At 41.4% G+C, this 20,729-nt stretch overlaps 1 protein-coding gene across 2 annotated transcripts in view; it reads right to left on the bottom strand.

The window, feature by feature from the left end:
* The window catches only part of TNFRSF11B (TNF receptor superfamily member 11b), a 29,916-nt gene extending 10,148 nt beyond the window's left edge, over positions 1-19,768 (bottom strand). Inside the window, exons 1-2 of one of the 2 annotated variants that reach the window (XM_004000078.6) lie at positions 19,571-19,743; positions 748-1,117 (exon numbers count right to left, since the gene is read on the bottom strand). In XM_004000078.6, the coding sequence (XP_004000127.2) occupies positions 748-1,117; positions 19,571-19,600 (400 nt within the window). In that variant the 5' untranslated portion in view covers positions 19,601-19,743. Of the gene's footprint in view, positions 1-747; positions 1,118-19,570 lie in introns of both variants that reach the window. The other variant, XM_045049815.1, reaches the window with a different exon arrangement.
* Positions 19,769-20,729: the final 961 nt, after the last annotated feature.

Here is a 20,729-nt window from a genome sequence, read left to right on the forward strand (position 1 = left end):
ATGAATGTGATAGGGAAAAATGTAGGTTGCAGCTTTAAAAGATTCAATGCACGCTGGTCTTAACCTACGCTGTTCAAAATGCAAAACGAGAAAGTACTTTGTTTGTAGACAAGCACTTACTCTTGGCTTGACAATCTGTTTTGTCTCAGATAAAGAATAAGCTCATTTTAGAGATGCTGCTGGTCTTTACCCTCACAGACACTCGACTCCCACACCAAGGGAAGAACTAGCTTCATTTTTAATGATGAAATGCATTTCCCCTAACCATTCTCATTTTTTACATAATTAATTGTAACTGCTCATTGTTAGCACTCCAGAGCCTCATTAATATCAGTCTAATTACTCTCTTGGTATCAATTATCATTTCTGATGTTTGTCAAAAAGCACAGCAGTCTGAAGCTGTCCATGCTGAAGGGAAACATAGGGGTATCATATATCAGCTATAAACAGTGCAACTCACAGTGTGTCCCCTTTAAAAAAGAGCAATCCATCACGCATCTCATTAGAGGGCAGTTTGCCACACTTGAGATTTGTCACCAAATTGCCCCAGCGTGGCAAAGTGTTCCTCCGAGAAATGGTCCTCTGGCAGCAATCCAGACACATGGCACGTACCGAGCAGGTTCCATTACCTTTGCAATTTGCTATCCTATAATGTCATCGGGGCAGAAGTGTTCCCTTAAACCTTCGCTACTACCTGACTTTGTGCGATCTCGTTAATGTTGCCGCGCGCTGAAAGCCAATGCGTACCGGCGTGGAGCACTCCAAACCCGGGGGGGCAGCTTCTGTGCTTCAGGCAGAACTCAACCTCGAGGTAGCGCCCTTCCTCGCACTCGCACACGCGGTTGTGGGTGCGACTGCACTCCTGCTTGACGTACTGCAGCTCCTTGCACACCGTTGTGCAGTACAGACACTCGTCACTGGTGTGCCACTTGTCTGTGTAGTAGTGGTTGGGACAAGGCGCACACACGGTCTTCTGCCTGGCCGTACAGTGCTGTTTTAGGAAGGTGCCGGGAGGACATTTGTCACACATCAGCTGACGCGAGGTTTCTGGGTCATAGTGAAGGTACTTTGGAGGAAAGGTTTCCTGGGTGGTCCATTTAATGGAGATGTCCAGGAACTAGGAGAGAGGGAAACGGCGGCACATTAGCACGGAGACAGGGTGGCTCTTCGGGGCAAAGGCGCCGTCAGACTCCAAAAGTCCTTTACTACATGAAGCCTCATTATCTTCCTGCCTGCAGGGCTGCACCACACAAAGTAAGTTCAGAAGCCATGATTTTCGCCTCCAGTAGCTTACTCTCAAAGGCCAAGACGGGGCTGGCAACACACATTATAGTAAGCAAACCCAGGCTCATGGGTGACAGGAGGCTTTATCTCCCTGGGCTTCAGGATTATGTCTCGATTAGTGAGTTGGATGGATTAGTGGTTCTCAAAACAGCTATGCCAGAATCTCCTAGACTCCCCGATAAAATGCAGACTCTTGGCACTCATACTTCTACTGCCCATTCCGATTCCACGGGTGTGAAGGTGAGATCAGGGGGCTTAAAAATATTCCTGCAGTGACTCCGATGCATGGAGTCCATCCTCAGTTATGATTCTTTCATTTATCCACTTCATAAATAGTTACAGAGCCATTAATATGTGCCAAGCTCTGTGCTGGGCAATCAGAATGCAGCAGTAAGTAAAACATTCAGGAATCCCTGCTCTTGGGGGGTGGGCAAGAGAATAAATAACAAATTACGGATAAATTATGTGCTAGAAGGTAAGTGTTGTTAAAAAAAAACACACACACAAAAAACAAGCAAGGCAAAGAGACTGGAAACATGGAAGGGAAGGTGGGTGATTGATGACATTTAAATGGGAGGTCACAGTAGCTGTATTTAGGACTAGATGCTATCTCTCTTTCAGTTTTCCCATTCCGAGACTTGATTCTGAATGTATAGTGAAATAGAGTTGGTGATGTGTGAAGACTGCATGATTACATCAACAGTCATCCTGATCATTCATTCATTCATTCATTCATTGATGCAGCAGCTAGGCTCTGAATGCCTACCAGGAATATACCAGGAATGTGCTGATAAGTAAGACCCAACTCTTGTCCTCATGGAGCCTGCAATTCGCTGGAAAGATTCCTAGAATTTTAAGGTTCATATTTCCTCCAGAACATCATATGGCCTACTCTGGACTCTCCTAGGTAAATAATGTCTCGAAAATTAAATGACCACTTCTCTTCATGTTGACTGGGAAAAACCTCAGGGTTTTCCAGCCAGGGTTCTGGAAGTTTCCATACATAATGTCAGGAAGAGGTCTAGTGCAGCAGGAGAGAGACAATTTTGTGGGGGAGAGTGCCCACGGGTGTTCTGTCTTGTATTCTAGATCTGAAAATGTCTTCAAGGGAACATTGGAGTAGTGCTTCACACTAACTACAGAAAGTACACGCTCAGAAGAAACAGTGTTGTCTGTGTGTAGGGGGTGGTTTATTTGGTTTTTATTGTTTGTTTACGGTACAGGGATCGACACCGACTATTTTCAGGCTTTGGGGAGGTGGCAGACCAAACACAATAATTTTTTCCAAACTCCTCTTCTTTGCAGAACACAGAAAATCTCACAGAAGCGAGCCCCTTGACCTGGGAAAAGCATGCCAAGCTAGGGAAACAGCACTCCCTTTTGAAGTAGGAGTGACAAAGGTGAAGAATGGCCCTTTTCATAAGCATTTGGGCATTTTAATCTAATTAACATCATTCACTTCTTACTGGAACATGACAGGCGTCAGGGCTGACTGAACCCAACGTGAGCTAATAAACCAGAAGAAAAGAACAAAATATCTCACCTTGGGCCATGGACCTTTGAACCAAGAGTAATTTTCAGAGTTCTGTGACCTAAAGGGCTCCTAACCAACAAAAAGTAGAATACAGGGCAAAACCAGGGCTGCTCCAGGGGCCTTCTCAAGATACCCTCATGACCTGAGGGTTTCTGGGGAAAATACTTCTTGAATTTCCCTGGGGCTTTCTATTGGCACAAACAAAATACACTGACATTAGGAGACAGAAAAAATGAGCCAGTAGTGGGTGGAAATTCTGGTTTGCTCTGAGACTTTCAGAAATACGGAATCCATTTCTTCATTCAACACACATTTGTTGAGCACCAGCTGTGTACCAGGCATAACTCAGCATACTCAGCATATAATGGTGCACAAAACAAAGATGGTCCTTGCCTTTAAGGAGTTTACAGTCTAGCGAGGGGACAGATGGCAAGAAGCGAAGACATAAATAATTACAAATAGCGCTCAACGTTTTGAAGGAAACAAGGCAAGAAGAAAAAGCTTTGTGGCTACCTGGTCATTTGAATGTATTATGCTACCGTGTGTAGATTTGGCTTAAATATTTCTAAAATCTTCAATGCTAGGGAATGAAGTTTTCCTGATGCGATCTGCAGACACACGGAAGCAAGAAGAAATGCTTTTCTCTCTTGCTGTTCACGTTTGATTTCCTGAAAGACCATCCTCCAGCCTGACTCCCCAGCATTCCCCCTTTCTCACTTCAACATGGTTGACTTGCGCCCATTTACTCACGAGCTGACTCTTTTCTCCCTGACCAAGATGTGACGAGTATGGGATGGGAAACCCCCCACATGCTGCCTGTGTTCCTCACTAGAAGGAGCCACACAAATAGAAGATCTGACCAAGAACACTGATGCAATTTATATTTTTCTAGGCAACTGGACGTGACACTGTTGGTTTCCTGAAACCATGCTTTGGAAATTGGTTGCCATTTCTTCAAAATACAGGGAAGTTGAGGTAAAAGGAATCCACAGAGAAATGAATAAATAAGGTTGACTTAAGGATTAGAGGGCAATTATATTAGTGAAGGTCATTTCTCCAAGGCTACCACATGGGATTATCATATATATTTTTAAAAATCAGAAAGCCTTGAGGAACTACAAAATAACTTGTTTTTAGCAACTTTCTATTGGGCCTCTGTGTTTTATTTGAAGCTTTTCCACTTTGGTAAAAAGACAGAACTGTGTGGCCAAAACTGGATGGTTAAGTCTCAATCTCTGGTTAGCCCCAATTCCCGCACAGAATTTCTGGAACTAGTTACTGGACAGAGGATGGGCAAGATCAATAGGGCTCTTCATCTCAGTCCTGTCTCTTAGTTTCTTCAGCACTTCCTGGAAAAGCAACGAAAAACATGCCAGAGGAGAACACATCATCTTAACACTGGTTCCATCTCCTTTGTCAGTTGGTGGCACTTAAATATAGGAGTTCAAAAATAAATTTCTGTGTAAAATGCATAACCACTGATGAACATCTGCAAAAGTTAGGAAAGGTGCATAGGTGTGTCTGCAGAAGCACAAAGTGCTTGCTGTAGAAGGGTTTTCTGTTTTCTGGTTTTGGTGTTTTATGTTTGACTTTTAAAGAAAAGGTAAATGGGATTTTTCTCTATTTTTTCTTTCTTCCTCCTCCCATTCTCTATCCATCCATCCTTTGGTGTAGAGCACCTGTGCTTGAAGGGAATCTGAGAGGCCTCCAATCTCGTGCTTCCTCCCCTACCCCGCCCTGATCTGAAGCCACTGGTGGACAGTGGTTAAAAGAATTTTCTGTCTCAACCCAAACATCTTTCCTCATTTATCAAATGTTAGTGGAGGATGGTGGAGAGTGGTTTGAATTAGTTGCTCTCCAAAGCCTTTTGGAGCTCTACCATTGTAAGATTCTGGGCTTTGATAGCACTTAATTAGCTAATGGACTGAGCAACCAGTGTCTTGCTTTAACTCCCTTCCTACTTCTTGCACCAGTTTATTTGTGAAGCCACTTTTTTACAGGAGAATCCTCCTTTCCAGTCTGCACTTCTTACACTCACGCATGCCTTCTACTCCCTCTGTAGAACCAACTGATGCCCCAGGACCCTGAATCCTCAGGTACTTCTCTAACACACCATCTTTCATCTGCTTTTACCACGGAGTTGGTACTTCACCAAAGTCAGTTGTACGTTTGTTGCTGAATCTGTTTATGCCAGTGGTACATATATATCTGTATATGCCCTGGTTGTAATTATCCTTAGGTAATTCAATGAAATGTTATGTAAATCAACAAACATGGGTGTGAAAAAATTATTTTTCTATGAAAAAGATTTGGGAATAACTTGATAAAGAGGAACCACAAAGAAGCAAAAACAAAAATCTACTATAGACTTTGGAGTAGCTGAGACAATTATAATAACAAAATGGGGGGAATATCTAGAGTAATCAGTTTGTTTCATAAACTGGTCTTTAAGTACCAGAGTTGAAATGGATGGGCAATACATCATAGGTCAGGGTTCTGGAAGAAAGACAACATAGGATTTCAGTTAGCAAACAGATTCCAGGAAAAGCCTTGGCCAAATCTCAAAACACAGGTGGATAAATGTTTATTTAAATGTTTTAGTTTATGATATATGTGCACAATTTTAATTATTAAAGGTTTTAATTGATTTATCTATTAATCATCTAACTCTTAGTCCCAAATATACAAAATTTCTAATTAGAATTCCCAATATTTAGGAAGTCAAGTAGTATAGTAATGGTATGTGCAGGCAACAAAAAACGGACAAAATGAAGATGGAATTCTGGTTTGTCTATTCCATTCTAACATGTATGCATGAAATCTCTACTCTGGGATAGGCAGTAGAACAAAAAACAATCTTTAGGATATTTGGTTTGTATCTACATTAGGATGTTTTATTATTATTATTAAGTTTCTACCAGCTACAAGAATGAGTCTTAGAATGAATAAGTAACTGTCCTACGTCACGCTAACTAGTGGAAGCACAATTCAAACCCAGAGCATGTTCCATAGAATACTGGGGTTTTTTGTCAAACCTTTTAACATTTACCAAATGTTCTCATTTATGCTATAGTCTAAAATTGAGACCTAACACACTAATATTTCATTTAGACTCAAGGGCATAGAGTTAGGAGAACACAAAACATCAACGAAGCCTTTCTGAAGTCCAGATGAACTGATGCTGACTTTTTTTTTTCTTTTTTTTTACAGAGACTAGCTCTTACTCATCCAAAGCTACCAAGATAGAAATTTCTCAGATGGTGATTTGACTAGAGCACTTTACTGGTATATGCTTCGTCCTAAAGGACGAAAGAAGAATATACTTCCTCCAGCAAATTTATTTTTGCATTATGCAGTACAGCCAATTCCATACTACTGGGCTTGCTCCCTGGTATACAGAACCATGAGTGACCTAGTGGGTTTCCGTTTATGGAAAATTCATTAAAAGGAGCCCACGCACAGCTTGAAATAACTACTTGGTTTGGGAGTTCCTTTTGTGATCTCTTGTCATGATCTTTGCCACAGAGAAATATTTGAGGACTATGCAGAGTTAGCTAAACCTCTGGTAGTTTGGAAAGCATGCCATTTTACAGTCCAACTTAGCCAAGAAGGGACACAGTCATTCAGTTTCCGAAAGATCTCTCGTTGTATAAACTATAAAGCTTATTTTTAAAAAAACTATTTTCTCATGAAGTTTAGTGTATTGGATTTTCTATAGTTTTATAGTGTAGTAGTCCATTCCCTTTTTCCTCTATTCCTTAAATAATTCACTTATATATTCATTCAGCAAACACAAAACAATTACTATGCTCTGGAAATACTGCTAAATGAAGTTGAATAAGTTAATGTTCCTGTTTCATGGGAACATTCAACTAAAAGCCCAGCCTGATGTAAAATACTCATAAATCAGTGAAAAACAATTAGAAACAGAAGAGAGGAGATAGGGGATCAAGAAAAGACTCAGCAGAGCAACAGGTCAGAAATTATGAGGGGCTTAAGTTAGACACTGGTGATAGAGGAGAGGAAAGGATAGATATGATCTGTTGGCTGACTGCATAGGGGGATGTCCTAGAGAAAGCAACTGACGAACATGCCCATGAATTTTAACCATTAGGTATGTAGTATTGTCATTAATTGCTGACAGCAATAGGAGGAGACAGTTATGGAGAAAGAAAATGAATTTGGTTTGGAACATCTTTCATCTATGAGACTCAAGTGATGTCTACTAGATAAGTGGATATATGTATTGGGAACTTAGGGCAGAAAGGCAGCTAAAGACATAGGTTTCAATGTTAAGAGCACACAAATGGCTCTAGAAGCAGAGAGATCAGATGGCATTACCCAGGGATATTACATATAAGCATACAAGAACAAAAAGTTAACCCTTGAACTTATAAACATATGCAAGATGAGATGAAAACAGAAGATGAAAAAGATAGGGATATCACAGTGTTTCAAAAAGAATGCCAAATGGATAATTAATAAGTTCTAAAAAGTATACAGCTTGGCCATTAGATCAATGTTAATTACGAATAGCACTTTCAGCTGGGGATTTGCATTTAGAATATAAATACTGGGGTTCCAAGCTCAGTTCGACCACCAGGTTTAGTAACCTTGAGCCACTATCTTACATCTAAGATGAGGATACTCCTTATTTTAACTATCCCTGTACAACTGTTGTATTTCAAATGAATAAAAGGAGGGACACAAATACACTTGGTAAATAAGCTTCCAGACACGTAGGAGGCATTATCACATATACTAATTACATAGGAGGGGGGAAATGGGAGACATGTTGAACCAGACTTCTTTCTGAAGACATGTTGAAGTTTTTTGTTCAGTAGGAAGTAACACACCTATGATGGGCCATAAGTTGATTCTCTACCTTATTCTTGTCTCTAGAAAAAGTGTCTCTGATTTAAAAAAATTTTTTTTAATGTTCATTTATTTTTGAGAGAGAGAGAGAGAGACAGAGCACGAGCAGGGGAGGGGCAGAGAGAGAGGGAGACACAGAATCTGAAGCAGGCTCCAGGCTCTGAGCTGTCAGCACAGAGCCCAAAGCAGGGCTCGAACTCACGAGCCATGAGATCATGACCTGAGCCAAAGCTGGACGCTCAACCGACTGAGCCATCCAGATGCCCCTGACTTTTTTTTAAATTAGTTTCAGTATCTGCCCATGTGATATCATTTTCTTGTTCCATATCAAATATTTCAAGGCAGTTTCATGGGTTTGCTTAGAGGGACCAGATAGAAAAGTATTTGTCTCCATACTCCTCACAAGCTTAACATGGTATCTTACACATATCAAGTATTCAATATATCTAATTTAATTTTATGCAATTCAATAGATACATTGAATGCTTACTATGTGTAATTAGGATTACTGGTGATGATATATGCATGCAGACAAATATCCAATATATAAAGAGTAAATTTGCAAGAACAAGTAAAAAATCTGCAATTTTCTCTTCTGTAAAATAATACTGACGACAGAATTTACCTAAAGGAATTTTTTTTTTTTTTTTAATTTTAGAAAGTAAGACAGAGCGTGCAATCGAGGGAAAGGGGCAGAGGGAGAGAGAGAGACTCTTAAGCAGGCTCCACGCTCAGCACGGAGCCTGACCTGGGGCTCGAGCCCACGATCCTTGGATCACCACCTGATCTACAATCAAGAGTTGGATGCTGAACCGACTGAGCCACCTAGGCACCCTTGAAGGAAAAAAATGTTTAAAGCACCTTTCATCTTATATGGCGTTTTGTAGGTACTGTTCTATTTGCATGTAGCTTCCATTTTAAAGGCGAATGTAGAAAAAAAGCAGGTAGTTCATCAGAGACGTTTATCTGCTGCTGCCAGGTCCACACCTAAGGGTCTCTCTCCCACTGCATAATAATTTTCACAATAGCCAGTTGTTTGGTTGAGAATTAGGTCTCTAAGAAGTAAGCGCGAATGAATTAAATCTGTTCATCTCTACAGAACTCATTTGCTGCCAACAGCTAACGCCAGGCAATCGGGAAAGGAAACACAGCAATTATGATTTATTAGATGAATCGCTGAGCCAGTTTCTACACTATTTTGCTTCCCTTGGGGCTGAAGAACTGTCTCAAGTAAACTTTAACTTTAAATGTGATTTTGCGTTCCCTTCAGAGCTTTCCTTTAGCTGTTTGAAGCCTTTAAAGTTAATTAGCAGTACCTTGTTTATGTTTGGAATCAACTAGAATTGTCAGGACAGATTTGCTGAGGAGGCTTTTGGTGCTTCAGAGGAGTTTTACAGACAATTGAGTTTGATGGATTAAAAAATAAAAAGGAGAAAAAAATCTCTGAGAAAAAAAGTAATACAGGTACACTTAAAACTTTCCAAGAAAGCTATGTAGAGATCTCACATATTTTGGCCCCCAGGATCTTAACATTTCTTCTCTCGGGCTTCTGTTAATCACCAGATTTGAGATTGAACATTAATTCTGAAAACTTCAGCTCAACAGCAGGGCTGGCTGCAGTTTTCTCTATAATTATGTCCATTCAGGCCCACTTGATAAGCATTACTTCAGAGTATTACAGCGATGGTTCCCGGCATTGGGGCTCAGAATTGGCAATACATTTGGTACGCTGATATTTTTGAACATCAATTTTTAAATTCCATTTTATTTGTACAGTGCTTTTCTTTGACGATAATATATCACTCCCATCATTTTATTAGTCTCTTTTGGTTGTTAATGATATGGATTGGGGTCCAATCACCATATGGTTAAAGGCAGCTGGTGAGAAAAAGAAATGAAAAGCCATGGTGGTTATCAAATGGAACAGAAACTACAAATCAAAATGGAACCAAATAGGATGTGAGTTAAAAACCTGGAGGCATTTACTGTGTGCCTACAACATGTGAAATTCTAGAAGTCGGGGACATGGAAATGATAACAGCACAGTACGTTATATTATTTTATATACTGGGCTCTTTGTTTTCATGCTATTATCACCCATCCCCTCCACCAGCATTGAGGAGTCAGGATTACCCCCATTTCATAGATGAAGACACAGAGTGTCAGAGAAGTTTAGTGACTTGTCAAAAGCCACAGAGCCAACACACGTTTGAGCCGGGATTCAAGCCAATCCCCTCTGAATCTCAGCCTTTAACAAATGATTCTTCCCTCTAGAAACTTGCAGTCTGATGAAAGAGACAGGCATATAAATAATCAATTACAACACAATATAAAGTTGGATAAGATCTATCTTTTATCTATCCATCTTATCTATCTGTCCATCCAGACATCTATCTATCCTGTTGAATAATTTCTTCTCCCTCTCTTATCATGAAATGCAGTAACTCACGCAGCCTCTCTGCAGGCTGGTTCTGTGACACTCTGCAGTACTTTATACTGAGTAGTAGCTTCTTGGTAATGCACCCTCTTGAATTTGCTCTCCTTCCTTTTCTGCCTTAGTCTCTTTCATGCATTCCTCTTTCCCTAAGATTGCACTTTCTAGTAAGGTACTAAAACATAAGTGTTTGCCTCATGCTGTGTTTCCTGAAGCATCTGGACTTAGAACTCAAGTCCAATAAGGAGATCAGGACATTTAATTTCAAAAGAAGACAAGCATGGTGAGCCCCAGGAGCTGAGGGAGGAGCTGAAAAAGGATGAAAAGTAAATGCATCAGAATCACTTTGTCCAAAGATTTGACCCTCCTGAGCCCCATCTGGGGCTTTCTTAACCTCAGCAGAGAAGAGATCTCTGGGTTTGAAGGCACCCACAGAAACTTGGCTCTGACTTAATGGATATTTTCTCCCCACACTGGACTCAGCTACTAGATATAAATTCCTATAGGGCAAAAAAACTCAGCTAGGTAACTTTAAGGAAATTTATTTAAACTCTCTGAACCTCAGTTTCTTCATCTGTAAAATAGACACTAATCTCCACATTATTGCATTTTTATGAAAATTAAGTGAAATATTATGTGTGACTTCCATATACCAACATGTTCTAAGAATCATTAGTGTCTTTCTAGTTTATGATTTCCTTCTTTGGCTCAGCTTAAATGGGTGGAAGTTACCCTGATGAAAGATGACTGGGAACTTCTATGAAGGAAGGATCCGTTGGAAGTGATAAAGAGGAAAAAACATGATCCCTGCTCACTTAGTCTTGCATAATAGGGTGTCTCATTTAGAGTCTATTGTTAAGTATCTGTTCACCTTTACCTTTTGCAGCCTGGCTAAGCTTTTGTGTAATTTTAGTTGACTAAATTTTGAACGCGCAGCATCAGAAGAAAGAAGAGGTCCTTCCTCATAAACACTTCTAATATCTTTGATGAAGAAGGAATTTAAGCATTTAAATCATAAGTTTAAGCATTTGTGATTTTACATGCTCCATAAAGTTCCTGCCTGTCAGTGATCAGACAGACCTGGGGTTTGGCTAATGTGTCAGTTAGGACTGGCTGGGTTTTATGCTGTGCTAATAAACAACTTCAAATTTTCAGTGGCTTAAAAATGACAAAGGTTTGGGGTGCCTGAGTGGCTGAGTTGGTGGAGTGCCCGACTTCGACTCAGGTCATGATCTTGAGGTTCACAAGTTCGAGCCCCAGAGTGGGCTCTGTGCTGACAGCTCAGAGCCTGTAGCCTGCTTCCCATTCTGTGTCTCCTTTTCTCTCTGCCCCTCCCCTGCTTGCTCTCAAAAATAAATAAAACATTTAAATTAAAAAAAAAATAATAACAAAGGTTGATTTCTCATTCATGCTATATTCCTAGTGAGTCCACTGAAGCCGAATGACAGTCCTTTGTCCAGGACCTAGGATGATAAAGCAACTAATGTCTAGAACATGGCTGGTTGGCTGTGGAGGAGAGAAAGAGAAGAAAAAAAAGCTGAGGGAAGGGGTCATATGTCCACAGTTAAGTATTCTAATTTGGAAGTGGCATACCCTTTTAATTCACAAGTCATTGGCCAGAACTATTCGTGTCCTCTCCCAACCCCCAACCCTCACCAGGAGGCTGGAAAGCACAGTCTTAACAAGTTTCCGGAAGGGAGGACTGAGAACAATTTACAAATAGCACTAACAACTACATCATTGCTCAATAAACATCACTCATACTTTCTCATGGACCTTTATTTTAGCACAATCTAGGTACTTTTCTCTTCTTTTTACTGAATATTAAAAGAAGGGACAGAAAACAGAAAATGTGGGAGCAGGATTTCTATCAGCCTGGTGTAGTTCTCAAGGGTAGTATTTAGCCCATTATCATGCTTATTCTGCCCGCAGGTTTGACATTTATTCCAAAAAGCCATGTGCAGTTGACAAGCACTTCCTTGTGAAGACAATTGCAAAGAAAATTCTTCCCGGTGAGTCTAAGGAGATTGCTAGCAACCAAAATTATACCTCTTTAGTAAGTCCTCTGGGATCTCATGGACTTCAACAGAATTTCTTATATGTGAAACCAGCTGGGTGGAAGAAACAGACAACGGCAACGAAATAGATTAAAAAAAAAAAAAAGCCCATGCCTTAAAGGTAATTTTTTTATAGATAAGTAAGTCCTTTTGACTTTTGCGTGTTTGGAGTGTCGAGTAGTATATCATCAATTTCTTACTATTATTTTTTAATGACAAAAGCTTAAAACTAAAGCAGTCCTCCCACATATCACCTGGTCCAATACCCCTATTTTATTTTATTTATTTATGTATATTACTATGATTTTTTTTATCCAAGTGTAATTAACACACAGGGTTGTATTAGTTTCGGGCATACAATATAATGATGCAACAATTTTTAGAGATGGGTAAAGCCAAGACTCACAGCGCTGGAATCACCAACCGGACCTCAGACTAAGGCACAACTGAGAAATTAGAGCCTTTGCCTCCTGTCTGCCACTGCAGCGATCTTACTGTCACTATGTCCAAATGAGTTCCTAAATTACATTGTTGTTGGTGGTGGTGGTGCTGTTACTGCAAATTGATGGTGGGGGGGGAGAACTTTTTTAAAGAATAGGTTCCTGATATCCGTATCTTCAAAGAATAAAAAAAAAAAAATCACTTTTTTGAACAAGAAAGCAACATTACATGGGGAAGGGAATTGAAGTTTCTGAATCAAAGACCAGAGAAGAAAATTGAATTGACTAAAGGCAGTCAGAAAGTTTAGATGAATTACTGTCTTGTTTTAAATCTAAATTCATCCTGACACCCATTTCCCTATTTTATAGTTGATTATTTAAGAAACTCTTACAGAAAATGCTTCCAAGGTACAGACTAAATTGAAGTAAAAATCCTAAGGCTGTTCTTTTTATTTTTATACAAGATGCTTCAAGGAAATTAAACAATGTCTTCACAGTATTAAAACATAATTTTAGAGAGGCAAATTTTTTAAAAAATCAAAATAAGAAAGTAATAAATCAAGGCCATTAGGAGCACATTACTTTTTTAGGAAAGAGATTTCATTTCCTCCTGCATCCTCTACCTATAATGGTCTGGCTGATTCAGGTGCTTCTCAGAAATTGGGGTGAAAACAATCTACCCAGGCAGGGAAGTCATGTCACCTTGTAGTTGGGAGGAACCATTTTAGTGTGTCTGAAGACTGTTCTGGCCTTCGGAAGGTTAATTTAGAGAAGCCAGGTAAATGTGAGAGGGAGTGGGTACCACACAGCTTCGTACCTAATGTGTTGTCACACTATTCTTATCCCTTACAACCGTTTAAAAGAATTCTTTTTTTAGACTTTCTATGCTAGTCACCCCAAAATATTCTGTGGTAGTGAGTTCCAAAAACTAATTACATGTCACATAAAAATACCGTCCTTGTATCTATTTCAAGTTGGCCATACCTCAGTCTTTCTTCTTGCACAGATAGTTTACAGATGTTGCTAGGATTTCCGATTCACTAGTTCCTGCTATTGTGGGTTGCTCAGTTTTATTTTGATTTTTGTTTTCTTTTCTAAACATGGCTGCTATTATTGTTCATATTTGCATTTTGTTTACTGGACTATCAGTATCAGAAACGCATGCTGAGGCTGCTTCCCCCACTCCTCTCTCGCCGTGTGACGTCACCCTTCCCACATCTACAGCTTTAGACACCCGCTGTATGCCGATGACCAGATTTTTTTTACCTTCGGCCCAGGCTTCTCCTGTGCTCTGACATTTTGAATCCAAATGTCTACTTGACATCTCCATTGGCACATTTTACAAACATGTAAAACTGATCAACCAAAAAACAAATACTTGATGTCCAAAGCAACCATATGGGTAGGTCAGAAAGTGGGTTCAACTGAGTTTAGGTAGCACCTCCAGGGGTCACTACATGGATCTAGTTCATTTCCGTTGCTTACTTAAAGATGGGTCTTCGGGGCGCCTGGGTGGCTCAGCTGGTTAAGCGTCCACCTTTGGCTCAGGTCATGATCTTGCAGTTTGTGAGTTCCAGCCTCACATCAGGCTCTCTGCTGTCATCACAGAACCCACTTCATTTGGGATCCTCTGTGTCCCTCTCTCTCTGCCCCTCCCTCTCTTTCTGCCCTCCCCCTGCTCTCTCTCTTTCTCTCTCAAAAATAAACATTAAAAATAAAAAAGAAGAATGGGTCTTCACTAAGGTATTTTCATAGTAGAAATGTACAAAAGAATATCTAAAATATTGGTCAAGTGGATAGGATGTCATGTTTATATTTTGAAAGAGATCAAAGCCAACATTAGAATGTTAAATCTCTGGCAGTAAGCTAAATTCTGTTGGGACACTCATGGAAACTGTCGGTAGATTATATAACACCCCACCAAATCTCACTATAGTTCCTTTGATTCCACAAACACACATTTAGTATCATACACTGTGGAGACCTGGGGAGGGTACAGTTATGAAGAAAATGGAAATCTGTGTTTGCAAAGAGCTTATACTTTGTTTCCCAGAAAGTGGTGATGTTATTCCCTTTCAGTTCTGGAAAAATTTCTAGGGGATTTCTTTGTCACAATCACTATAGACTGCTAAGTGTCCTGGACAATCAAGAATAATCTCACGTCTCACACACTTTAAAATGTCCTATTGACAACTGATATAAGTGATCTAAGGGCACCTGGGTGGCTCAATAGGTTAAGCGTCCCACTCGGTTCAGCTCAGATCATGATCTTACAGTTCGTGAGTTCAAGCCCCGCGTAGGGCTCCGTGTTGATGGTGCGGAGTGTGCTTGGGATTCTCTCTCTCCCTCTCTCTCTGCCCTTCCTCCACTTGCACTCACTCACTCTCTCTGCTTTTCTCTCTCTCAAAATAAATAAGTAAACTAAAAAAAAATTTTTTAAGTGATCTAAACAAAAAACCTATGTATCATTATCCTGACCTAGATTCCAATTACATTTTATACATACACAAAGTGGTGTTTGCATGATTTTTACACATACTAAATTTTATAGGATTTAACAACATAAAATTGGTTTGAAGGTTGTACTTTGCTTTGTTTAAAATTTTAGCAAGGTTTGGTCACCATTTCAGAAAAGCACAGCACCAAAGCCAATATTGATCCTGGTTTCAAACCCCAGTGTATCACATGGGCTTCAGCCTTTGCTCCTAGCGCCTGTTCATGGCATCGCATCAAGATGCTAACATATCACCGCTTCATTATCTCTTACGGTGAAGCTTATTTTATTATTAGCTACTTTCCTTTTATTTCTCCTTTATAGTTATGCCAGGATATTGACTTTAAAAATTATGGATGTAGGTAAAATATATGTACTCTAAATTTCATTTCAGGAGAGCAAGAGAGTTGTTACAAAGGATTTATTTTCAAAGTGCATGGAAGAAGTGATAGCATGGAGAATTACTGCCCTACAGGGCAAAACATACAAATACACTGATAATGTGGGCATTTTTGCTCCTTCATAGCTCCATCATAGGCAGCCAGGCATCATTAGTCAAGGCCGTGAGAAACGCGAACATAAATTTTTATACAGTTACTCTTTCTCTGCAATCTATTTCCCAGTCCACTTTTTTCAGCTGCAAAGGAGAAACTCAGGCTAAAGAAAATGCTATTGGGTAATGAGATGCTGAAGGAAATAATGCTTTTCACAAGAAGCTTTCAGAACAGGGAACATGCAGGCAGGTGGGCTGAGGGTTGCTTAGGGCAAAACCCAGCAGGCAAGTTAGTGGATAGGAGAGCAAGAATAGTTGGGTGTGTGTTTAGTGCCCCTTTGATAGACACGGCCATAGCTCTCCTTCTAGAACTAAGTGGATAAAACATCTGGCACGGAATGCTTTCTTCCCCAACCAGTGGAATCTGACAACTGTGGTTTAAGCCTTAGAAGTAAAATTAAAGATTTACTTTAATAAATTAGGGAATTGTGTTGAAGGTTGCTAGGTGACAAAGGTCAGGAAGGTTGCTAGGGGCAGGGATCAGAACTGTTTTGGACTGAATATATGTCAGATTCTCCTAGAAACTTCAGAGTGATCATTTTCTTAAAATAAGTAGATAAGCCAACAAATAAAGGCTAGACAAATACACACCCTCAATCACCGGGCGAGGGGAAGGAAACCAAAATAAACAACAACAAAACAAACCGGAAAAGGCATTATCCTAAAGTATAGGCCAACCAGGCGGTAGTCCCGAGAAGCCATCATCTGCTTTCCCCCAAACCCATCATCCGCACACTCCACCCCAAGTCTTATCACCATGACATTAGTTAGGAGCTTAGCTTTGAGAAGGCCAGTGGATGGTTGGGCACTACACAATGGGAAGCTTCAGCCACCAGTTAAAATCTAGGCCCAGGCCAGGATGTTCCCAGGGTCTCAGACGGCCCTTGAGCAACCATGAACGGAACGGCTGGTGATATGCTTACCTCACTTTGCAGTGCAGGCCCCTGCTTGACACATTGGTGAGCATCCCGGAGAGCCTATGAGGGGACTTTGGCATTGGCCTTCATGGCCACACCCCCACATTCCTTGCCTACCAGTACATCCTCTGCTATCCCCAAAAGAATCTAGAATTCCAGTTTGCTACACGATTTTCCTTTCTCTCACTTCTTCGGTTCAGGACACGTGGATTTTATCTGCAACAATGAAAACATTCCACTCCTTCTCCAAGCCTTCTCTCTCCACTGAGCATCCTCAGCATTTCTTTTCCATGATTCACTTGGGTCTAGATTTAGCTACAGTTGTCTGTGAGCAAAATGCTAGAAGCTAGAAGCTTCATGCTAACATGAAGCAGGAAATGTATGTGGTATCTTGCATGTGTACATATCATTGGCTCTATTTTACTGAGGAGAAAACTAAAACTCAGGAAAGATGTAACTTGCCCACAGTCATTGATCAAGTAGTGATGCTATGGGATTTGAAGTTTGGTTCAACTGATCCTGCTGTGTACTGCAGCTTCCTTTAGAAAAACCTGGAGAGCAGAATCTTTTATACTCCCAGGTCACCGAGCACTTCCCCTTTCGGTACTCTCATTAGACACAGAATTAATAGTCCAGTGTCTGCCTTCTCCATTAGACTGGGAGGTTCCCGGGGACAGGAATGGTGTCCATCTTCCTTTCCATTCTGTCCCTGGTGCCTAGGGGCATGCCTGCTACAAAGGACAAATTCCTATAACGCTTCTACTTCTTATAGCTCCTCCTCGGTGCCTGCAAAAGGGCATCTGGACCCTTTGTGTGTAAGTTCCAAGTGTTCGTTTCCGATCATTTAGCAAATAAAGTCAATCTCAGAAACTACAGAAAGGGAAACAAGAATGTTTCCCATTGAAAGTGTGTACTATGTTCCAACAACATACGAAGTCTTCTCTTTTGATAATTCTGCATCATCTACAATTAGTATTAGCTAGGCACACATCTATCTCCCTAGATAGACTACATATCAAAACTTTCACCTAAATATTGTTTAGGAACACTTATTATTAGGTACATACATTATTATCTAGTGGAAATTCTGAAATTTAAAAGTCATTGGTAAAATGTTTGTTATTAATTAAATCTCTGACAGAATACAAAGGGCAAGGAAGAATAAAATGTCCCCATATTAAGAGCAGAATTATGTAAACTAGCCAAACACTAGAATGATTACATTAATTGTGGTGCATCCATACAATGGAATACCATCCAATGAAAATAAATTATTATACATCCAACAGTCAAATGATCTCATAATGGAACTTAAGTAAAAGTGGCCAGAAACAGAAAAGTAATAAAGTCCATTTATATAAAGTCCAAATTTGATGTTAGAAGTCAGAATATTGATTACTCTGGCATTAGACATAGTAGTGATAGGGAGGGAGCCCAGGGAACTTCTGGGTTGCTGGTAATGCTGTATTTCTTGATCTGGGTGCTAGATCACCAGTGTTCACTTTGAGAAACTTTATTAGGCACTTATGAGTTGTGCAGTTCCCTACGTGTGTTATGTTTTAATGAAGTCTATTTTTTCAAAAGTTCTCCATGGTACCAATATTGATGGATCAATTTTTATATTGCATCTTATACATGTAGTGGTAGATAAGATACTTCTTGGTGCACTCCTGTCTCACCTACATTTTCTTTAGTGACTTTGCTGTTTATCTACTTATTTATGCTTGTGTATCCTGGGAACTAATTGGAAGACTTCCTAGCCTACTACTCACTATTCATGGGTTAGATGTTGAAATTCAAGCATTTACTCGAACACGCTCAAAACACACATGTGACTTAAATATGGGTTTTCCTATCCCTTTGTGAATGTCCGATTCATATCTTAATGTATTCTACACCTTAGTGACATAAAGGAAATGAATCAATAGTGTAGAATGATCTACATACAAATCTTATTAACTTGATTGGTCAAAAATCTAAATTAAAAAAAAAAAAGCCAAGTGAAGTCACAAAGACTCTTTCCAAACACTACATTAAAAATAACTTGTTTGGGCGCCTGGGTGGCTCAGTCGGTTGAGCGACCGACTTCAGCTCAGGCCATGATCTCATGGTTTGTGAGTTTGAGCCCTGCGTCAGGCTCTGTGCTGACAGCTCGGAGCCTGGAGCCTGCTTCTGATTCTGTGTCTCCCTCTCTCTCTGCCCCTCCCCCGCTCATGCTCTGTCTCTCTCTGTCTCAGAAATAAATAAACATTAAAAAAAATAAAAAAAAAATAACTTGTCGCTGTATTTAGTGCTGACCTTCAATTATTTAAATCTATTTTAGAACATAATTAACATTAGCCCACCATATTATATTGAACTGAGAACTGAAGTGAACCATTTTAAAAATAAAATTTTATTAGAATGTTAAATCGCATAGTTATGAAATGTGTGTGTGTATGTGTGCATACATATGTATGTATGATCTTTTCTCTGGTGCCACTTATGCAAAATTTCCCATAACATTTGCTTAAGTAGGGAATGAGCCTGATCATGTACCCTATTGTGTTCACTGCATCCAAATATTATTTTAGTTATAATAGTTTTAAAAGGACTGCCATCTCCTTACTCTGCTTCTAAGGGGCTGCTTTAATACTAACGATAATGATAATAATATCCAACTAACTAAGCAAAGATGGTATGAACGCCTTGAGGGCGTCAATGCAATGAAGAAAGTAAATACAATGGATACAGATCATTCAAAGGAAAGAGGTCTAGAACTCTTCTCTCCCTTCCATAAACCCAGCAGGAACTTTCCAGGGCAAAGGGACACCCTAGGAGCCACGCGATGAGCTCTCCAGGAAGGTCCCCCTTTCCAACCTGAGCCCAGATCTTTCCTGGGACCGGGAGGCGTTGAGCTGGGGGGCCCGTCGGGCCGCGGGGAGGTCGGAGAGCAGCGGGCGGGCGGGCTCCCAGGCGCCCGCGTCCCGGGCGGGAACTTACCACGAGGGCGCAGTACAGCAGCCGGTTCATTGCGGTCCCCGGGAAACCTCAGGCTCTGGGCGGCGGCGGCGGCGGCGGCGGCTGGGCGAGCGCTCCTGTGCGTCTCTGCAGCCCGTGCACTCATCACGTTATATATAGCGTCCGGGCGACAGGAAGTACCGGCTTGGCTTTGATCATCCATTCTCTATCTGGACCCAACTCTGCACCTTTCTTTTTTAGGAACTTGGGCGGGAGCCGTGGGGTGTGCGCAGAGCTCCGGGATTAACGCTTTCAGAGCCAGGGCGGAGAACCGCCGGGAGGGGTGGGGGCTGGGGGTGGGGCGGGGATGTCTGGCCCTCCCAGGGGAAAAAAAAAAAAAAAAAGAAGAAGCCACCAGGCTGCGAAACAAGGAGGCCGCTGTCTCCGCGCGGCCCTGAGGTTTCCTGGCCGCTTCCCGCCAGCGGGCGGCCTCCTGGCAGCAGCCACCGGCGGCGGGAGGGCCGGGCGTACGCCGGGGGCCGCGGTACCCTTCTCGTCCGCCCTGCACGGCCGCCCCAGCCGAGATCGGGGCGCAGCCAGGCGTGCGTCCCCCACACTTGATCCCCTCCCGTCCCGGCCCTTTCTCTGCGGGTTCTGAGAGCTCCGGTAACAAGGCCTCTCCTCTACGCACCGCTCTCCCAGGGCCCTGTTGGGAGCGGTCCTGAATCTCCAAGGTTGCACAGACCATGCCGAAGGACCTTCTCTAACTTCTGGCTGGTTCTAGAGCTGGGGCCTTCCTCCCATGCACTTCTTGCTGTTTGGGGTAGTTCGGGCCAGAGAGAATCAGCAGAGGAAAAACTTCCCGCCTAAGACAGGAAAAAGCTTGGCAGGCTGTGGGATACCTTGGCCACTGTTTTCCTCATCAACACCGTCATCATCAAAGGGCTCTTGCTGCCTTAGTATCCTAAGTACTGGAATTCCGGAATTACCTCTCCAAGGTCGTTCCACTACCCCAAGCTGTTGAAAGAAGTTTGGTGCTTGCGTAAAGGGCTCTTGTCTTCCTCACTGACTCCCACAAGCTGCTTGTCTGAAAGTTAGTCCGGTCCTGAGGGGTCCTGCAGTTCACGGATTCCCAGGGTTTCACCAGGTGCTGAAAACATCACTTCAGAGCCGGCTTCCCCATCAGGACCAAGTGTTCCCT

Source organism: Felis catus, chromosome F2, assembly GCF_018350175.1.
Source record: "Felis catus isolate Fca126 chromosome F2, F.catus_Fca126_mat1.0, whole genome shotgun sequence".
Classification (NCBI taxonomy): Eukaryota; Metazoa; Chordata; class Mammalia; order Carnivora; family Felidae; genus Felis; species Felis catus.